This window comes from Spermophilus citellus (assembly GCF_964194105.1).
Source record: "Spermophilus citellus genome assembly, chromosome: 4".
In the NCBI taxonomy this organism is placed as follows: domain Eukaryota; kingdom Metazoa; phylum Chordata; class Mammalia; order Rodentia; family Sciuridae; genus Spermophilus; species Spermophilus citellus.
Window position 1 is genome coordinate 147,964,045 of NC_138185.1, and position 16,247 is coordinate 147,980,291.

A 16,247-nucleotide genomic window follows, 5' to 3' on the forward strand; every position below is an offset into this window, starting at 1 on the left:
TATTATAAATACATATTAAAAAGATAAAGTTCCCAATAGAAAAATGGGCAGCAGTCATGGACAGGCAAATGAGGAACTAAAAAAACAAAACAAAACAGTTCACACATAACTACAGATAAATGGTCATCTTTATTATTTAAGTGCATTAAAACATCAATATGAGTTTTTATGTAGAAAGTAAAAATAACAAGCATAATAAAGTAACTTATTTTAAAAAACAAATTGAGGAATGGTCATTCTCATATATAATTTTAATAAAATAAGTTTTCATATAATGAATAAAAAACATTTGAAGAACATAATTATGATCATATATTCTAAATAAATTATATAAACCCATAAATTATAGCTAAATAAAAAGTAATTTATTATATATTATTTATTTATTTATTTATTTATTTATTTATTTATTCTAATTTGCTCTATATGACAGCAGAATGCATTTCAATTCATAGTACATACAGAGAGCAGAATTTTTCATATCTCTGGCTTTACACAAAGTAGAGTCACACCATTCCTGTCTTCATACATATACTTGGGGTAATGATGTCTATCATATTCCTCTGTCATTCCTACCCCCTGCCCACTCCCTTCTCTCCCCTCCCTTCCCTTCCCTTTCTTTTGCCCTTTCTAGAGTTCCTGCATTCCTCACATGCTCTCCCCATCCCCAGTATGGATCAGCATCCTCATATTAGAGAAAACTTCAACATTTGGTATTTTGAGATTGACTTACTTCACTTAGCATAAGATTCTCTAACTCCAACCATTTACCTGCAAATGCCATAATTTTATTCTTTTTTATTGCTGAGTAATATTCTATTGTGTATATATACCAGAGTTTCTTTATATATTCATCTACTGAAGGGCGTATAGGTTGGCTCCACAATTTAGCTATTGTGAATTGTGCTGCTATAAACATTGATGTGGCCATGTTCCTGTAGTATGCTGTAGTATATCTTTGGGTATAGATGGATGATCAAATGGTGTTTCTATTCCAAGTTTTCCAAGGAATCTCCATACTGCTTTACATATTGTTTGAACCAATTTGCAGTCCCACCAGCAATGTATGAGCGTTCCAAGAGTTTTTTTTTTTTTTTTTCTCTTCATGGAATATTTTTCCAAGGATGTTCTGTAGTGCAGGTTTTTGAGTTGTAAATTTTTTTAAACTTTTGTTTATCATGGAAAAGTTTTATTTCATCATCAAATCTAAAGCTTAATTTTGCTGGATATAAGATTCTTGGTGGCATCCATTTTCTTTCGGAGCTTGGTATATGTTGTTCCAGGATCTTCTAGCTTTCAGGGTCTGGGAATAAAAATCTACAAATATCCTTATTGGTTTCCCACTCTATGTAACCTGATTCCTTTCTCTTGTGGCTTTTAAAACTCTCTTCTTATTCTGTATGCTAGGTATTTTCATTATAATGTGCCTTGGTATGGATCTGTTGTGATTTTGTACATTTGTTGTCCTGTAAGCCTCTTGTATTTGATTTTCCAATTCATTGTTCATGTATGGAAAAATTTCTGTTATTATTTCATTGAATAGATTGTTCATTCCTTTAATTTGGAACTCTATGCCTTCGTCTATCACAATAATTCTTAAATTTAGTCTTTTTTGGTTATAGCATAATTCTTGACTGTTGTGTTCATGGTTTCTTACCATCTTCACTGTTGGTTAACATTCTTTTCAATATTACATATTTTGTCTGCATTATCTGAGGTCTTGTCTTCCAAGCGATCTAATCTATTGGTGATGCTTTCTATTGGTGATGCTTTCTATTGATTTTTTTATTTGGTTTATTGTTTCTTTCATTTCAAGGGTTTCTCTATTTTTTTTCAGAATCTTTATCTCCTTATGGAAGTCATCTTTTGCTTCCTATATTTGCTTATGTAGCTCTTTCTAGAAATGATCATTTTCTTCCTATATTTGCTTGTCTATATCATCCTTTAATTCACAGAACATTGCAATTATGTACATCCTGAACTCCTTCTCTGTCATTACTTCTGTTCTTCTGGCCATAGATTCTAATAATGCAATATCTTGGTTTGTTGGAGTCACTTTCTTCCCTTGTTTTTCCATGTTGTTTCTGTGTCTTCTCTTCTAGTAATCCAAGGCATTACTGCTGTTACCCTATAGACTTATAGTGCCCCTGCAGGTTTCCAATACCTCTCCTTTAATGGGGAGAACAATGTGAACAGATCCCAATACAAACAATATACAACCTTAAACCAAATAGCTGCTATTAACATGTTTACGGATTTGTCACAATATACAGAAATTGTAAGTTCAATTATTATCTATAATATAAATAGTAGGTTTGTAAAAGGGACTACAGTTTCTGATGTTAGACACGGCATTGGGGGTGAGGTAGGATGAGACATTGAGGGGGAAGGAGGTGAGGATATAGAGTTATTAGATCTTAGAAAGCATGAAAGGGTAATCTAAATATGTTGTTTAGTATCAGGAGAAGAGAGAGAAATTGATTTTGGTGAGAGAAATTAGTGGGAAGAGAGTAGATTACACAAAACAAACATAATATAAAATGTAAAAAAATGTAGAAATAGGACATAAAAGAATATACAACACCATTGTAATATACTATTCAGACATCTCAGTCCTCATTCTCCTAATTCATGCAAATTATTTGGTTTCACAAATTCTGGGAATGTGAAGGTGGAAGAAGAGAGAGAGAGAGTGAGAAAAAAATACCCTGAAGAAGATACAAGGATTGTATTTGTTGGAGACCAGTATCTTTCCAGCTTCCCTTCTCATCCAATAGGTGAATTTGTCTGTTGTTTGCTCCTATCTCCACCCTCAAGATGGTGAAGGTTATTATGGTGGGTGGGTTGGTCTTGGGGTGTGGCTCCTAGAGGTGACTTATAATACTTTCTGGTTCCTGATGGAAGACTGCCCCCCAAGGGTCTCCTTTGGGGCTGGCTTGTGTGATGTGGGTGCCTGGTCTTATCTCCATAAATCGCCTATAGACCTCACAATTCCTGGTCTCTAATTTAGTCTCTAAACTGTATCTCACTCACTTCCTCCTTTTCTACTTCCCAATCAGGAATCTTTCTCTCCAAAAGTCTTGTGGGCTGCTCTCTGGGGTCTGTGCACCTGTCTCAGAGAGCTGTTTTATATTGGGTAGTTCAGGACCTGGTTTTGCAACCCAGTTTTGCGAGCTATGGACCAAACACATAGCTGCAGGCACTGTGCAGGTTTAGCAGCTTCAGGGAAAAGAGGGTGAATTGGAGACTTTTGGTACTTTGATATTATTTCTAAGCCCCAGCCAGTGTTACGAGTTGGGAGTTGCAAACTAAACATGGCAATGAATGTGTTGCAAGATGGAGGCTTCTGCTTTCAGCAATGAGGAGTGGGGTCAGGTGGGGCCTGGCAGTGGTATTGAGCAGTATGTTCAGAGATGTAGTTCTGTGGTGTGCAGTATTGTGGCTGGCAGCTCTCTCTGGACCCAGTGCAGTGTCCCCAGGTGCAGGATACTGCCTGTAAGGGATGGTGGGAGTGGTTGCAGTGCTCCAAGAAGGAGGTCACCAGAGGAGCCCCACATTGGTAGCTAGGGGTCCACATGGGAGGGGTGACTAGAGTTCCAGTGTGGGCTACAACTGGGTGTCCTGCATGGGTGGGCTATCAGGAGTCTTGTGTGGGTGCTAATGCTGGTGGTCCTACCTGGGTACCTATAAGATCTGCGTGGATGAGTGGCTAGGAATCCTGTGCTGATGCTGACGCCTGGAGACCTGCATGGCACAGAAGCGGTGATTCCTACATGGGAGCAGCTGTTGTGGGTTCTTCGATCACTTGCAGAGAAACAGTATTCCCACTACTTGAATCCCAGGTCCTGGAGCGACACAGAATGCAGCCTACCCCTAACTTGCCATCTTAGATCTTCCTGATTATATGTTAATAGGGAAAATTTAAAACATCCATGTAATAAAATAACACAAATGCACAAAAAAGCTGGCATACAAAAAATATTCTATTGACATAGAAAATATTTATAATATGCTGTTGAGTAGTTGATTATAAAATAATATGTATGGTACATGCAGTTATAGGGTATATTTGCATTAATATTTATTATTTATGTGTATTCTTTTTAAAAATTATTTTATTTCATTTTCTTAACTTTTGATTTTTCTAAATTAAAATTAATAAGCAGTGGAGTAGAGATGAAGGGGAGGACAGAAGGGACGGAAAGCACATGAATGGTGAAATAAAATAGAGCTAATTATGCTATGTTTTCATATGAGTGTACCACAGTGAATTTCACCTTTATACATTAAAATAAACTAAATAAAAATTTAAAATTATAAATAAAGGAAAATCATCAGAGAAAGAGGAGCAGTATATAAAAATCGTATTTCTTGCATGAATGGTTATGTCAAAATGAACCCTAATGTTATATATAACTATAATGCATGAATGTTGATATATATATATATATATATATATATATATATATATATATATATATATAATATTATAAATTAATTTTTAATTTATTGTTTTCTGAGCCAAAAAATATTACATTCTCATTGCATAACAAAAATAAACTCAGGGTAGACACAATAGTGCATACCTGTAATCCTAGCAATATGGGATACTGAGGCAGGAGGATCCCAAATTTGAGGCCAGCCTCAGCAATGTTGACCCTCAGCAACTTAGTGAGACCCTGTCTCAAAATTAAACAAAACTAAATAAAAAGAACTGGGGATGTAGTTCAGTGATAAAGTGTCCCTGGGTTTCATCTGAAGTATCAGAACAAAGAAACAAAAAACAGTAAATACAGAAATATCTTATGATTAAATTATTGTAATCTCTCAATCTCTCACTTGGAGACAATCACTGTTTATACTTTGGGCTAGACCTGTCAAAACATTTTTATGTATATGTATTCTATAGCAAGAGTAGCAAGCAATTCTCCTAAAACTGAGTTTAGCAAATGACTTCTGACCCCAATAGTATTTTCTCTTCATTCCAGGTAAATAAAGTTTAGAAAATTGAAAATAATTACTTTGTCTGACTTTGGGTTTCACAAGCTCTCTGGCAAAAAGGACATAATAATCGTATGACCCTAAAACGGAGCAGTCAGAAAGGAATTACACTCAGTTGGTGAACAAAGGAAATTGGTGGAAACAGAGGGACTGAGGATAGACTTTAGCACCTTGGCTATTATATCTGCTGTTGGAAAACAATTTTCTGCCCCACAATGACGTCCTGGCATTTCTTCCAGAAACAGTGCAACGTACAAAGAGTTAGCTCTGTCTACCCTCCCCAGGACCAAAGTGAGTGCACATATCCACACAGGTGAGCTCCTTCAGTGTAGAAAAAATATTTACAGTGATCTTTACATATTTGAAAAAATATTTTTTTCTCAAATTTCAATTCCATTTAATAGGGTATGTATATTAATGTAGAGGTATACGTATGTAACTTATAGGTTATTAAATATACATTAACTTAGCCCTTTTGCTAGTAGAGGAGTACAATGAAAAACAAGATTGTATATTACCTTTAAAAAGGTAAGTTTCCATCTGTTGTTGCATTCAGGCATTCCTTACTATGCATCCTGTTTCTTTGTAATTATTTTTAGTCAATTAATTTTCACACTTGGTCCAACTTTGCAATTTGTCAAAATAGAGCCATTTTTGTAGAATAGAATCAGAAACATTTTTTAAAAGTTTTATTAAAAGTACACAGGGATAATTTGTAAAATAAAAGCAGTTGTATTTTAGCTGACATGAAACTGAAAATGCATTTAGATTAACAAATACCATCTATGGTTTATATAGTGTGAAGGAAATAAATACAAGGACTTCTTTAGAACCATAGACCACATTTACACAAATGGACAGGGAATATAGATTGATAATAGAAAATAAAATAGTCTGTTTTGTACTTGATACTAAATGAAAATCACATTAAATTCACACAAATTCAGTCATGGGATAAAGAAGAGTATGCATTAACAAAGAGCTTGAAGTAAGAATTGTCTGACTAAAAATGGAAAAATGGGATATTGTTATCTCAAATATTAACATTCTTCAATGTAAATCATGATATTAAAAGTACACATAATAGCTACTTTTAGGAAGAGGAAAACACATTTTGATATTTTAGGTACCACCCTAACTTGCACATGCAAATATTTTCATCATTGATGAAATAAAGATAGGTATATAGTATCTAACTTTAACTGAATACTTACTAGGTCAGGCACTCCACTACACATTTCAATTATTATAATTCTTTTAATCTTCACAATAATCCTAGAGGTCATATACCCTTATTTTTGTTAATTTGCACATAGAAAACCTGATGTATGGAGAGTTTAACTTTCATAAGTTCACATTTCTAGGAATTACAAATGATAGAATTGAAAACCTGTCACTATGACTAGAGTTTATCTGTCTCTTTTTATAAGGAAACTCAAAATTCTAAAGGTAAGGTTGTACACTGGTATTTTTAGAATTTACACCTGTCATGAAACCATGAAAACCAAGGACACCCAGTCACTACAAAAGAAATGATCGCATGAAATACATGTTTTGTTTGCTTATGAGGATCTGAAGTAAATGTTGGATAGAATTTGATGCCAGTCTTGGCTTTTCTCATGTACTCTTACAATCCTGTAATATTAGTATTTGTAACATTATTATTTCCATTTCATGTTACAGGAAAATTTCTGATCAGATCTCTGAAATTTGAAACCATGGATCAAGGCAATAAGTCAAGAGTGACTGAATTTGTACTGAACAGTCTTTCAGGTTCTCGAGAGCTACAATTTTTCTATTTTGCATTTTTTACCGTTTTCTATTTATCCATTGTGCTGGGAAACCTCTTCATTTTGCTCACCATCATCTCTGAACCCATGCTGCACACACCAATGTACTTTCTACTCAGCAACCTCTCCTTCCTCGACGTTTGTCTGTCTACCTTTGCTACCCCTAAAATGATTTTCGACTTCCTTATGGAGCACAAGACCATTTCTTTTGAGGGCTGCATGGCCCAGATATTCTTTCTGCATGTCTTTGCTGGTGGTGAAATGATGCTTCTTGTGGCCATGGCATATGACCGATATGTAGCTATATGTCGACCCCTACACTATGCATCCATTATGAATGTGCACAAGTGCATTGTCCTCGTGGTGGGCTCCTGGATCATTGGGGTCCTACACTCGATAAGTCAGTTGGTCTTCACAGTAAACCTTCCATTCTGTGGTCCCAATAAGGTGGATAGTTTTTTCTGTGACCTTCCCCTGGTAATCAAACTTGCTTGCACTGACACTTATATTCTTCAGGTACTGATGCTTTCAGACAGTGGTCTAATGGCCATGATGTCCTTTTTCCTCCTGCTGATCTCATACACAGTCATCCTGGTGACTGTGCGACATCGTTCCTCAGCAGGCATGGCCAAGGCACGGGCCACCCTGACAGCCCACATCACCGTGGTTACTCTCTTCTTTGGCCCCTGCATCTTCATTTATGCCTGGCCTTTTAGTGACTTGCCCGTGGATAAACTTCTTTCAATATTTTATACTGTTTTCACCCCTCTCTTAAACCCCCTGATCTATACCTTAAGAAACAAAGAGGTGATATCAGCAATGAAAAAACTAAGGAATCGACAGATAAGTTCCTGACTGTCTCCCTTCTTTCCCCCATGAAAAACAATGGCACATAGTAAAGGCCAGGTTGATATACTTTCCTCTGTAAATTCCTAAGATGACTGAAATAGCATAGGACATGTTTTATTTTTCATAAAAGTAAATAGTAAACAAACCATCTAGGATAACCATCTTGGGAATCCCTACCTTTGGCTTTTGAAAGAATTTTTATTTGATCAGAATGTAACTAATTTTAACAATGATTTTTTTTCACTAAAAATATAAAGTGGAGGGCTGGGATTGTGGCTCAGTGGTAGAGCACTTGCCTAATACCGGCGGGACCCAGGTTAGATCCTCAGCACCACATAAAAATAAAGGCATTGTGTTGTGTCCATCTACACCTAAAAAATAAAAATATTTAAAAAAATAATAAAATAAAAATATAAAGTGGTCTATCAAATTTGTTTCTTTCGATTAATTTGCTAAATGTGAACACATAAAAATACCAAAGTAATAGGAGATATGTAAGTAATATATATAAATCATAAAATATATTATATATAAAATATATACAATTGATATATATATAAGTAATATAAAGAGTATAAATGTAAATCAAATTTTTGAAAATATTTCAAAATAATAATTAAGGGGCAGGGTATGTGGATCAGTAGTAGAGCACTTGCCTGGCATGCATGAGTCCCTGGGTTTGACTGTCAACATTGCAAAGATGAAAAACAATTGAAGGAAAGGAATAGACAAGGAATTAAGTTGCAGTTATTTTTCTGTTTGGTATCACAAATTAGAGATAGGTATTATAAACTGTATAGAATGAGGAAAACAGTATAGCTTTCACCATTTTTAGGAGGCAGAATATGTCTTCTGATAACAGATCTTATCCCTTCCCATGCCTCTCTATTCTGACTATCTACAAGCACACACTGAAATCTCTTGCACTCTAAGCTATTTTTACCTAACTAAAGAATTAAATATATTGAATTATTTTGTATATTAAAATGGTATTTCCTGCAATCTACATTCTCACTATAACTATCCAAATTTTGCAGCAGAAAGTAAATATATTATGACAGACATTGTTGTCTGAATTCAGAAATCAAATATTCCATATTTACATTAACCATGCTCTAAATAGCAAAACCTAAGCCCCAAATTGATGTTTCTTTATATCACTGTGTTAAGTTGAACTTTAGATTTTCACTCAGTGATCTCAGTTCAATGACTACATAAAAATTGGTAGCTCTCTGCATATAGGTGGATTGTTTTCATCAACAGTTTGAATATGTATTTGTTCTGTATATTTCAGGTCTTGCTCCCTAATTTATACTAGCAAATAAAATAAAATTGAGAACACATTTTTAAAGTACCTCTAAGAGTAATGATTATTGTTTTGACTCTTTTTTAAAAGCCACATATTTATACTTACATTCAATACTTATTAATCTTTCATTGTCTAGCTCCCTTTTCACCAATTAGGAAAGTAAGAGTCAAGTATACCAGTTAAGTGAATTGGACACTGCTATCAACTGAAAAGTGTCACCCCCAAAATTAGAAACTAAAACCCAATCTGTCATATAATATTTGGAAGAGGGGCCTTCTGGAAGTGATTAGGCCATGAGGGTTGGGCCCTCATGAAAGGTATTAGTGAGCTGATAACTGAGACCCCAGAGAGGAACTTCCTCTCTTCTGCCACTCGAGGTGTCAGAGAAAAGATGACTGTTAATAAACCAGGAAGTGAGTTCTCACCAGATACTGCATTTGCTGGTGCCTTGGTCTTGGACTTCCCAGCATCCATGATGTACGCAATAAAATTCTTTCCTCATAAACTACCAAGTCTGAGGCATTTTGTTAGAGTGGCATGAATAGACTACTAATATGCATCTCAATGAATTATTTTTTTACTAGTTAGAGCAAATGAAAAAAAAAGAAAATTGGTACATGTAATAGTATGGATAAATTTCTAAGAAATAAGCCAAGTGAAAAAAGTCAAACCCAAAGGTTTTATACTGTTTTATTATGATTATGTAACATTCTTGAATGTTTAGTTGTTACCAAGAGCTAAAGAAGGAGTGGTTGGAAGAGAAGTGGGAATGGCTAAAAAATGACAAAATTAGGATCTTTGTGTTGATGGAAATGCCCTATATCTTGGACCAACTAGTAATGCCAATATCCTGGTGGTGATAGTGTACTACAATTTTAGAAGATATTGCTATCGAATGAAACTAGATAAAATGAACACATGATCTCTCTATACTATTTCATATAACTTCATGTGAATTTGTTTGTCTCATAATAAAAATTTAACTTAAAAATCAAAAATTCATAACAAACATGAAGTAAAATTTCTAAAATTTAAATGGCAGTTGCTGATAACTCAGTAACTGGGCTAGTGGACATCTTCAACATAATTTATTAAATAATTAGTGATCTTGAAAATAGATCTAAATTATTTACATAAAAGAATTACTGATATCTAAAAGAAGAAATAACAAAGAGAAATTAAAAGACCAAGGAAAATTGTCTCCACATAAGTAATATATGTTATCAGATGGTGAGAATGGGAAGAAGCAGTGCTCAAAAGATAAAAGGCTGATCCCCAAGATGGCCGTGAATAGAGTGCATCACACCCTGTGTACCCTGCGCGGGTGAATAATGAGTTAGAATGACAAAAAACTATCTTGTTAGGAACTTACAGCAAAATGGGGGTGCACCGAAACCTAGAGGAAGGATTTCCAGCACCGAGGTCCTGTAATTGAGTCTCATACACGAGCCAACTGTGCGACCGGAGATCCGGGCTGACTGATCAGTGCGGCCCATCACGCAGCTACAGACGGCGGGGAGCCACCGAGAAGCGACCAGCAAGCAGGGAGATTCCTGCAGATTCTGTGAAATCCTGCTGCCTGAGCACTCACAGAGCCCCGGACTGAGTTCGGGATTTCAGACAGGGAAGGAAACGGGACAGTTCTATCCCCCACAACAGAAACTCCACCAAGGAAACCAGCGGCCACCATCTTGGAGAGCTGAAGTAACCACCGCCACTCTCCAACAGATTGCAACAATAAAACAGGTGCGTGTTACTCAGCGCATCTCCCATACAGCGGGGAATTCGCATAAAATCTTTCCTAGGCTCTCCAGGGGAGGGATTATCAGAGCAAGCCTGCATAAAGTCTTGGGGAAAACTAGAGACACCCGACCTTCAACTCCCCCTCCCATCAGCGGGGAAAACGAAACTTGTATTGCCAGCGCAGGGGGAGGGGCAAGCAGAAAAAATCAAAACAATAGAGTGCCGGGGTGGGGGGGGGGTTCTCAATAGCCACCCTCCACGCCCAACAAACAGCAGGCCCAGAGTACAGTTTGAACTGCCGAGAGGCATCACTCATGGGAAATCTGGTCTAGCAGGAGAAACCAGGACTAGCAGGAGAAACCAGGGGACTAGAGGTCAGGCCCTCGCGGCTAGAGAACGCATGCCTGCCTGCAAAACTCCACCCGCCGCCCGCCTGACTGGGTGACTGGAGTCCGCCCCCCACCGGCGACCGACCACACAACTGGGCAGCTAGAGATTGCCCGCCCACCAGCAACAGCCGGCCCATTGTCCCTGCGACTGGGCGGCTAGAGATCGCCTGCCCACCAGTGACAGCCGGCTCATTGCCCCTGCGACTGAGCAGCTGGAGACCACATGCAGGCGGGCGACCGATTCCCCACCAGCTAACCACGCGACTGGGCAGCTGGAGACCGCCTGCCCGCCGGCGACCGACCACACGACTATGCGGCTAGAGATCGCCCGCCCACCAGCGACAGCCAGCCCATTGCCCCTGCGACTGAGCAGCTGGAAACTGCACGCCCGCTGGCGACCAATCACCCGCTGGCTGCCAGCGCGACTGGAGACCGCCCGGCCGCCGGTGTCCGGGAGCTGAAACCAACCAGAGACAGTCCAGTCCCACCCCTCCATTATTGGGGTGGACAGTCCAGTCCCACCCCAATAAGGACCCTGGGGCCCGCCATAGCAGAGAGGTGATGTCACTGGAGCGTGGCTGTCGGAATTCCTTCCCAGTGGAATCCACTTTAGCAAGCACAGTCTACCAACACAAAGGAGAGACAACAGAGATATAAAAAGCCAAAACAAATTTATAGAAGAGAGCAGAAACACAGCAATCAAATGGAGCTGGAAAGTAGCGTGAACATCATGAAAAAACAAGGGAAAAAAGGAATACAAATAATGCAGGACAACTTAATTGTACAGGAGGACCTAGAAGCATCAGAAACAGGGATAGGGAAAGAACTCAAGGCATACTTAACTCAGATGGAAAGGAATATTAGAGAAGACATGAGACAGCAAGTTCAAGAAATAAAAGTATATTTTGAAAATGAATTAAACAAACAAATTCAAATGGCAAAGAATGAGCTTTACCAGGAGATAGAGATCTTTAAAAAAATCAAACAGTAATGCTAGAAATGCAGGAAACTATAAACCAAATTAAGAACTCAAACGAGAATATTACAAATAGTCTAGATCAAGTAGAAGTCAGAACATCAGATAATGAAGACAAAGTTTATCAACTTGAAAAGAATATAGTCAACACAGAAAAGATGCTTAAATCCCACGAGCAATCTATTCAAGAAATATGGGATGTCATAAAAAAACAAATTTGAGAGTCATCGGGATAGAAGAAGGCATAGAGAATCAAACCAAAGGAATGGACAACCTATTAAATGAAATAATTCTAGAAAACTTCCCAGAGATGAAAGATGGAATGCATTGCCAAATCCTGGAAGCCTACAGGACCGTAAACATTCAAAACCGTAATAGAACAACTCCAAGACATATAATTATGAAGATAGCCAACATACAGAACAAGGAGAGAATATTAAAAGCTACGAGAGAAAGGAGGCAGATTACATTCAGGGGTAAACCAATTAGGTTAACGACTGATTTTTCATCACAGATATATAGAATATATATATATATATATATATATATCAACCATCATCAAGTGGATACATGTTCTTCTCAGCAGCACATGGATCCTACTCAAAGATAGACCATATATTATGCCAAGGGCAACTCTTAGTAAATATAAAGGCATGGAGATAATACCATGCACCATATCTGATCATAATGGAATGAAACTGGAAATCAATGATAAAAGAAGGAAGGAAAAATCCTACATCACATGGAAAATGAACAATATGTTACTGAATGATCAATGGGTTACAGAAGACATAAAGGAGGAGATAAAAAAAATTCTTAGAGACAAATGACAATACAGACACAACATATCAGAATCTATGGGACACAATGAAAGCAGTTTTAAGAGGGAAATTCATTTCGTGGAGTTCTTTCCTCAAAAAAAGAAAAAAACCAACAAATAAATGAACTCACACTACACCTCAAAAACCTAGAAAAGGAAGAGCAAAACAACAGCAAATGTAGTAGAAGACAAGAAATAATTAAAATTAGAGCAGAAATCAACAAAATTGAAACAAAAAAAAACATTGAAAAAATTGAAAAAACTAAAAGTTGGTTCTTTGAAAAAATAAATAAGATCAACAGGCCCTTAGCCATGCTAATGAAGAGAAGAAGAGAGAGAACTTAAATTACTAACATACGGGATGAAAAAGGCAATATCACAACAGACACTACAGAAATACAGAAGATAATTAGAAAGTATTTTGAAACCCTATATTCCAATAAAATAGAAGATAGTGAAGATATCGATAAATTTCTTAAGTCATACGATCTGCCCAGATTGAGTCAGGAAGACACACACAATTTAAACAGACCAATAACAAAGGAAGAAATTGAAGAAGCCATCAAAAGACTATCAACCAAACAAAGCCCTGGACCAGATGGGTATACAGCGGAGTTTTACAAAACCTTCAAAGAAGAATTAATACCAATACTTTTCAAGCTATTTCAAGAAATAGAAAAATAAGGAGCTCTTCCAAATTCATTCTATGAGGCCAACATCACCCGGATCCTGAAACCAGACAAAGACATTTCAAAGAAAGAAAACTACAGACCAGTATCTCTAATGAACTTGGATGCAAAAATTCTCAATAAAATCCTGGCGAATCGAATACAAAAGCATATCAAAAAAATTGTACACCATGATCAAGTAGGATTCATCCCTGGGATGAAAGGCTGGTTCAATATATGGAAATCAATAAATACTATTCACCACATCAATAGACTTAAAGACAAGAACCATATGATCATCTCGATAGATGCAGAAAAAGCATTTGACAAAGTAGAGCATCCCTTTATGTTCAAAACACTAGAAAAACTAGGGATAACAGGAACTTACCTCAACATTGTAAAAGCTATATATGCTAAACCTCAGGCTAGCATCATCCTAAATGGAGAAAAACTGAAGGCATTCCCTCTAAAATCTGGAACAAGACAGGGATGCCTTCTATCACCACTTCTATTCAATTTAGTTCTTGAAACACTAGCCAGAGTAATTAGACAGACAAAAGAAATTAAAGGCATCAAAGTAGGAAAAGAAGAACTTAAATTATCGCTATTTGCGGATGACATGATAATATATTTAACAGACCCAAAAGGGTCTACAAAGAAACTGCTAGAGTTAATAAATGAATTCAGCAAAGTTGCAGGATATAAAATCAACACGCATAAATCAAAGGCATTCCTATATATCAGCAACAAAACTTCTGAAATGGAAATGAGGATAAACCACTCCATTCACAATATCTCAAAGAAAATAAAATACTTAGGAATCAACCTAACTAAAGAGGTGAAAGATTTATACAATGAAAACTACAGAACCCTAAAGAGAGAGATAGAAGAAGATCTTAGAAGATGTAAAAATGTACCCTGTTCATGGATAGGCAGAACTGACATCATCAAAATGGCGATAATACCCAAAGTTCTCTACAGGTTTAATGCTATGCCAATTAAAATCCCAACGGCATTTCTTGTAGAAATAGATAAAGCAATCATGAAATTCATATGGAAAAACAAAAGACCCAGAATAGCAAAAGCAATTCTAAGCAGGAAGTGTGAATCTGGAGGTATAGCGATACCAGAGTTCAAACTATATTACAGAGCAATAGTTACAAAAACAGTGTGGTACTGGTACCAAAACAGGCAGGTGGACCAATGGTACAGAATAGAGGACACAGAAACCAATCCACAAAATTACAACTTTCTTGTATTTGATAAAGGGGCTAAAAGCATGCAATGGAGGAAGGATAGCATCTTCAACAAATGGTGCTGGGAAAACTGGAAATCCATATGCAACAAAATGAAACTGAATCCCTTTCTCTCGCCATGCACAAAAGTTAACTCAAAATGGATCAAGGAGCTAGATATCAAATCAGAGACACTGCGTCTGATAGAAGAAAAAGTTGGTTACGATCTACATACTGTGGGGTCGGGCTCCAAATTCCCTAATAGGACGCCCATAGCCCAAGAGTTAATAACAAGAATAAATAAATGGGACTTACTTAAACTAAAAAGTTTTTTCTCAGCAAGAGAAACAATAAGAGAGGTGAATAGAGAGCCTACATCCTGGGAACAAATTTTTACCCCTCACACTTCAGATAGAGCCCTAATATCCAGAATATACAAAGAACTCAAAAAATTAAACAATAAGATAACAAATAACCCAATCAACAAATGGGCCAAGGACCTGAACAGACACTTCACAGAGGAGGACATACAATCAATCAACAAGTACATGAAAAAATGCTCACCATCTCTAGCAGTCAGAGAAATGCAAATCAAAACCACCCTAAGATACCATCTCACTCCAGTAAGATTGACAGCCATTATGAAGTCAAACAACAACAAGTGCTGGCGAGGATGTGGGGAAAAGGGTACACTTGTACACTGCTGGTGGGAATGCAAATTGGTAAGGCCAATTTGGAAAGCAATATGGAGATTCCTGGGAAAGCTGGGAATGGATCCACCATTTGACCCAGCTATTGCCCTCCTCGGACTATTCCCTGAGGATCTTAAAAGAGCGTACTATAGGGATACTGCCACATCAATGATCATAGCGGCAATAGCTAGACTGTGGAACCGACCTAGATGCCCTTCAATAGATGAATGGATAAAAAAAAATGTGGCACCTATACACAATGGAGTTCTTCACAGCCATAAAAAATGACAAAATCATAGAATTTGCAGGGAAATGGATGGCATTAGAGCAGATTATGCTAAGCGAAGCTAGCCAATCCTTAAAAAACAAATGCCAAATGTCTTCTTTGATATAAAGAGAGCAACTAAGAACAGAACAGGGAGGAAGAGCATGAGGAAAAGATTAACATTAAACAAAGACGAGTGGGGGGAGAGAAAGGGAGAGAGAAGGGAAAGCATATGGAAATGGTAGGAGACCCTCAATGTTACACAAAATTACATAGAAGAGGATGTGAGGGGAAAGGGGGGGGGACAAGGGAGAGAATTGAACAACAGCAGATGAGGTAGAGAGGGATGATGGGTGGGGAGGGGAGGGGGGATAGTAGGGGATAGGAAAGGTAGCAGAATACAACAGTCACTAATATGCCATTATGTAAAAATGTGAGTGTGTAACCAATGTGATTCTGCAATTTGTATTTGGGGTAAAAATGGGAGTTCATAACCCAATTGAGTCAAAT

At 37.2% G+C, this 16,247-nt stretch overlaps 1 protein-coding gene across 1 annotated transcript; it reads left to right on the forward strand.

Moving 5' to 3' along the window:
* Nucleotides 1–6,719: 6,719 nt before the first annotated feature.
* LOC308646075 (olfactory receptor 4K15-like) lies at nt 6,720–7,646 on the forward strand (the record flags this gene model as incomplete). Its single annotated transcript, XM_081288612.1, has 1 exon — nt 6,720–7,646. One exon carries the CDS (start codon nt 6,720–6,722, stop codon nt 7,644–7,646), a length of 927 nt encoding a protein of 308 aa, XP_081144738.1.
* Nucleotides 7,647–16,247: the final 8,601 nt, after the last annotated feature.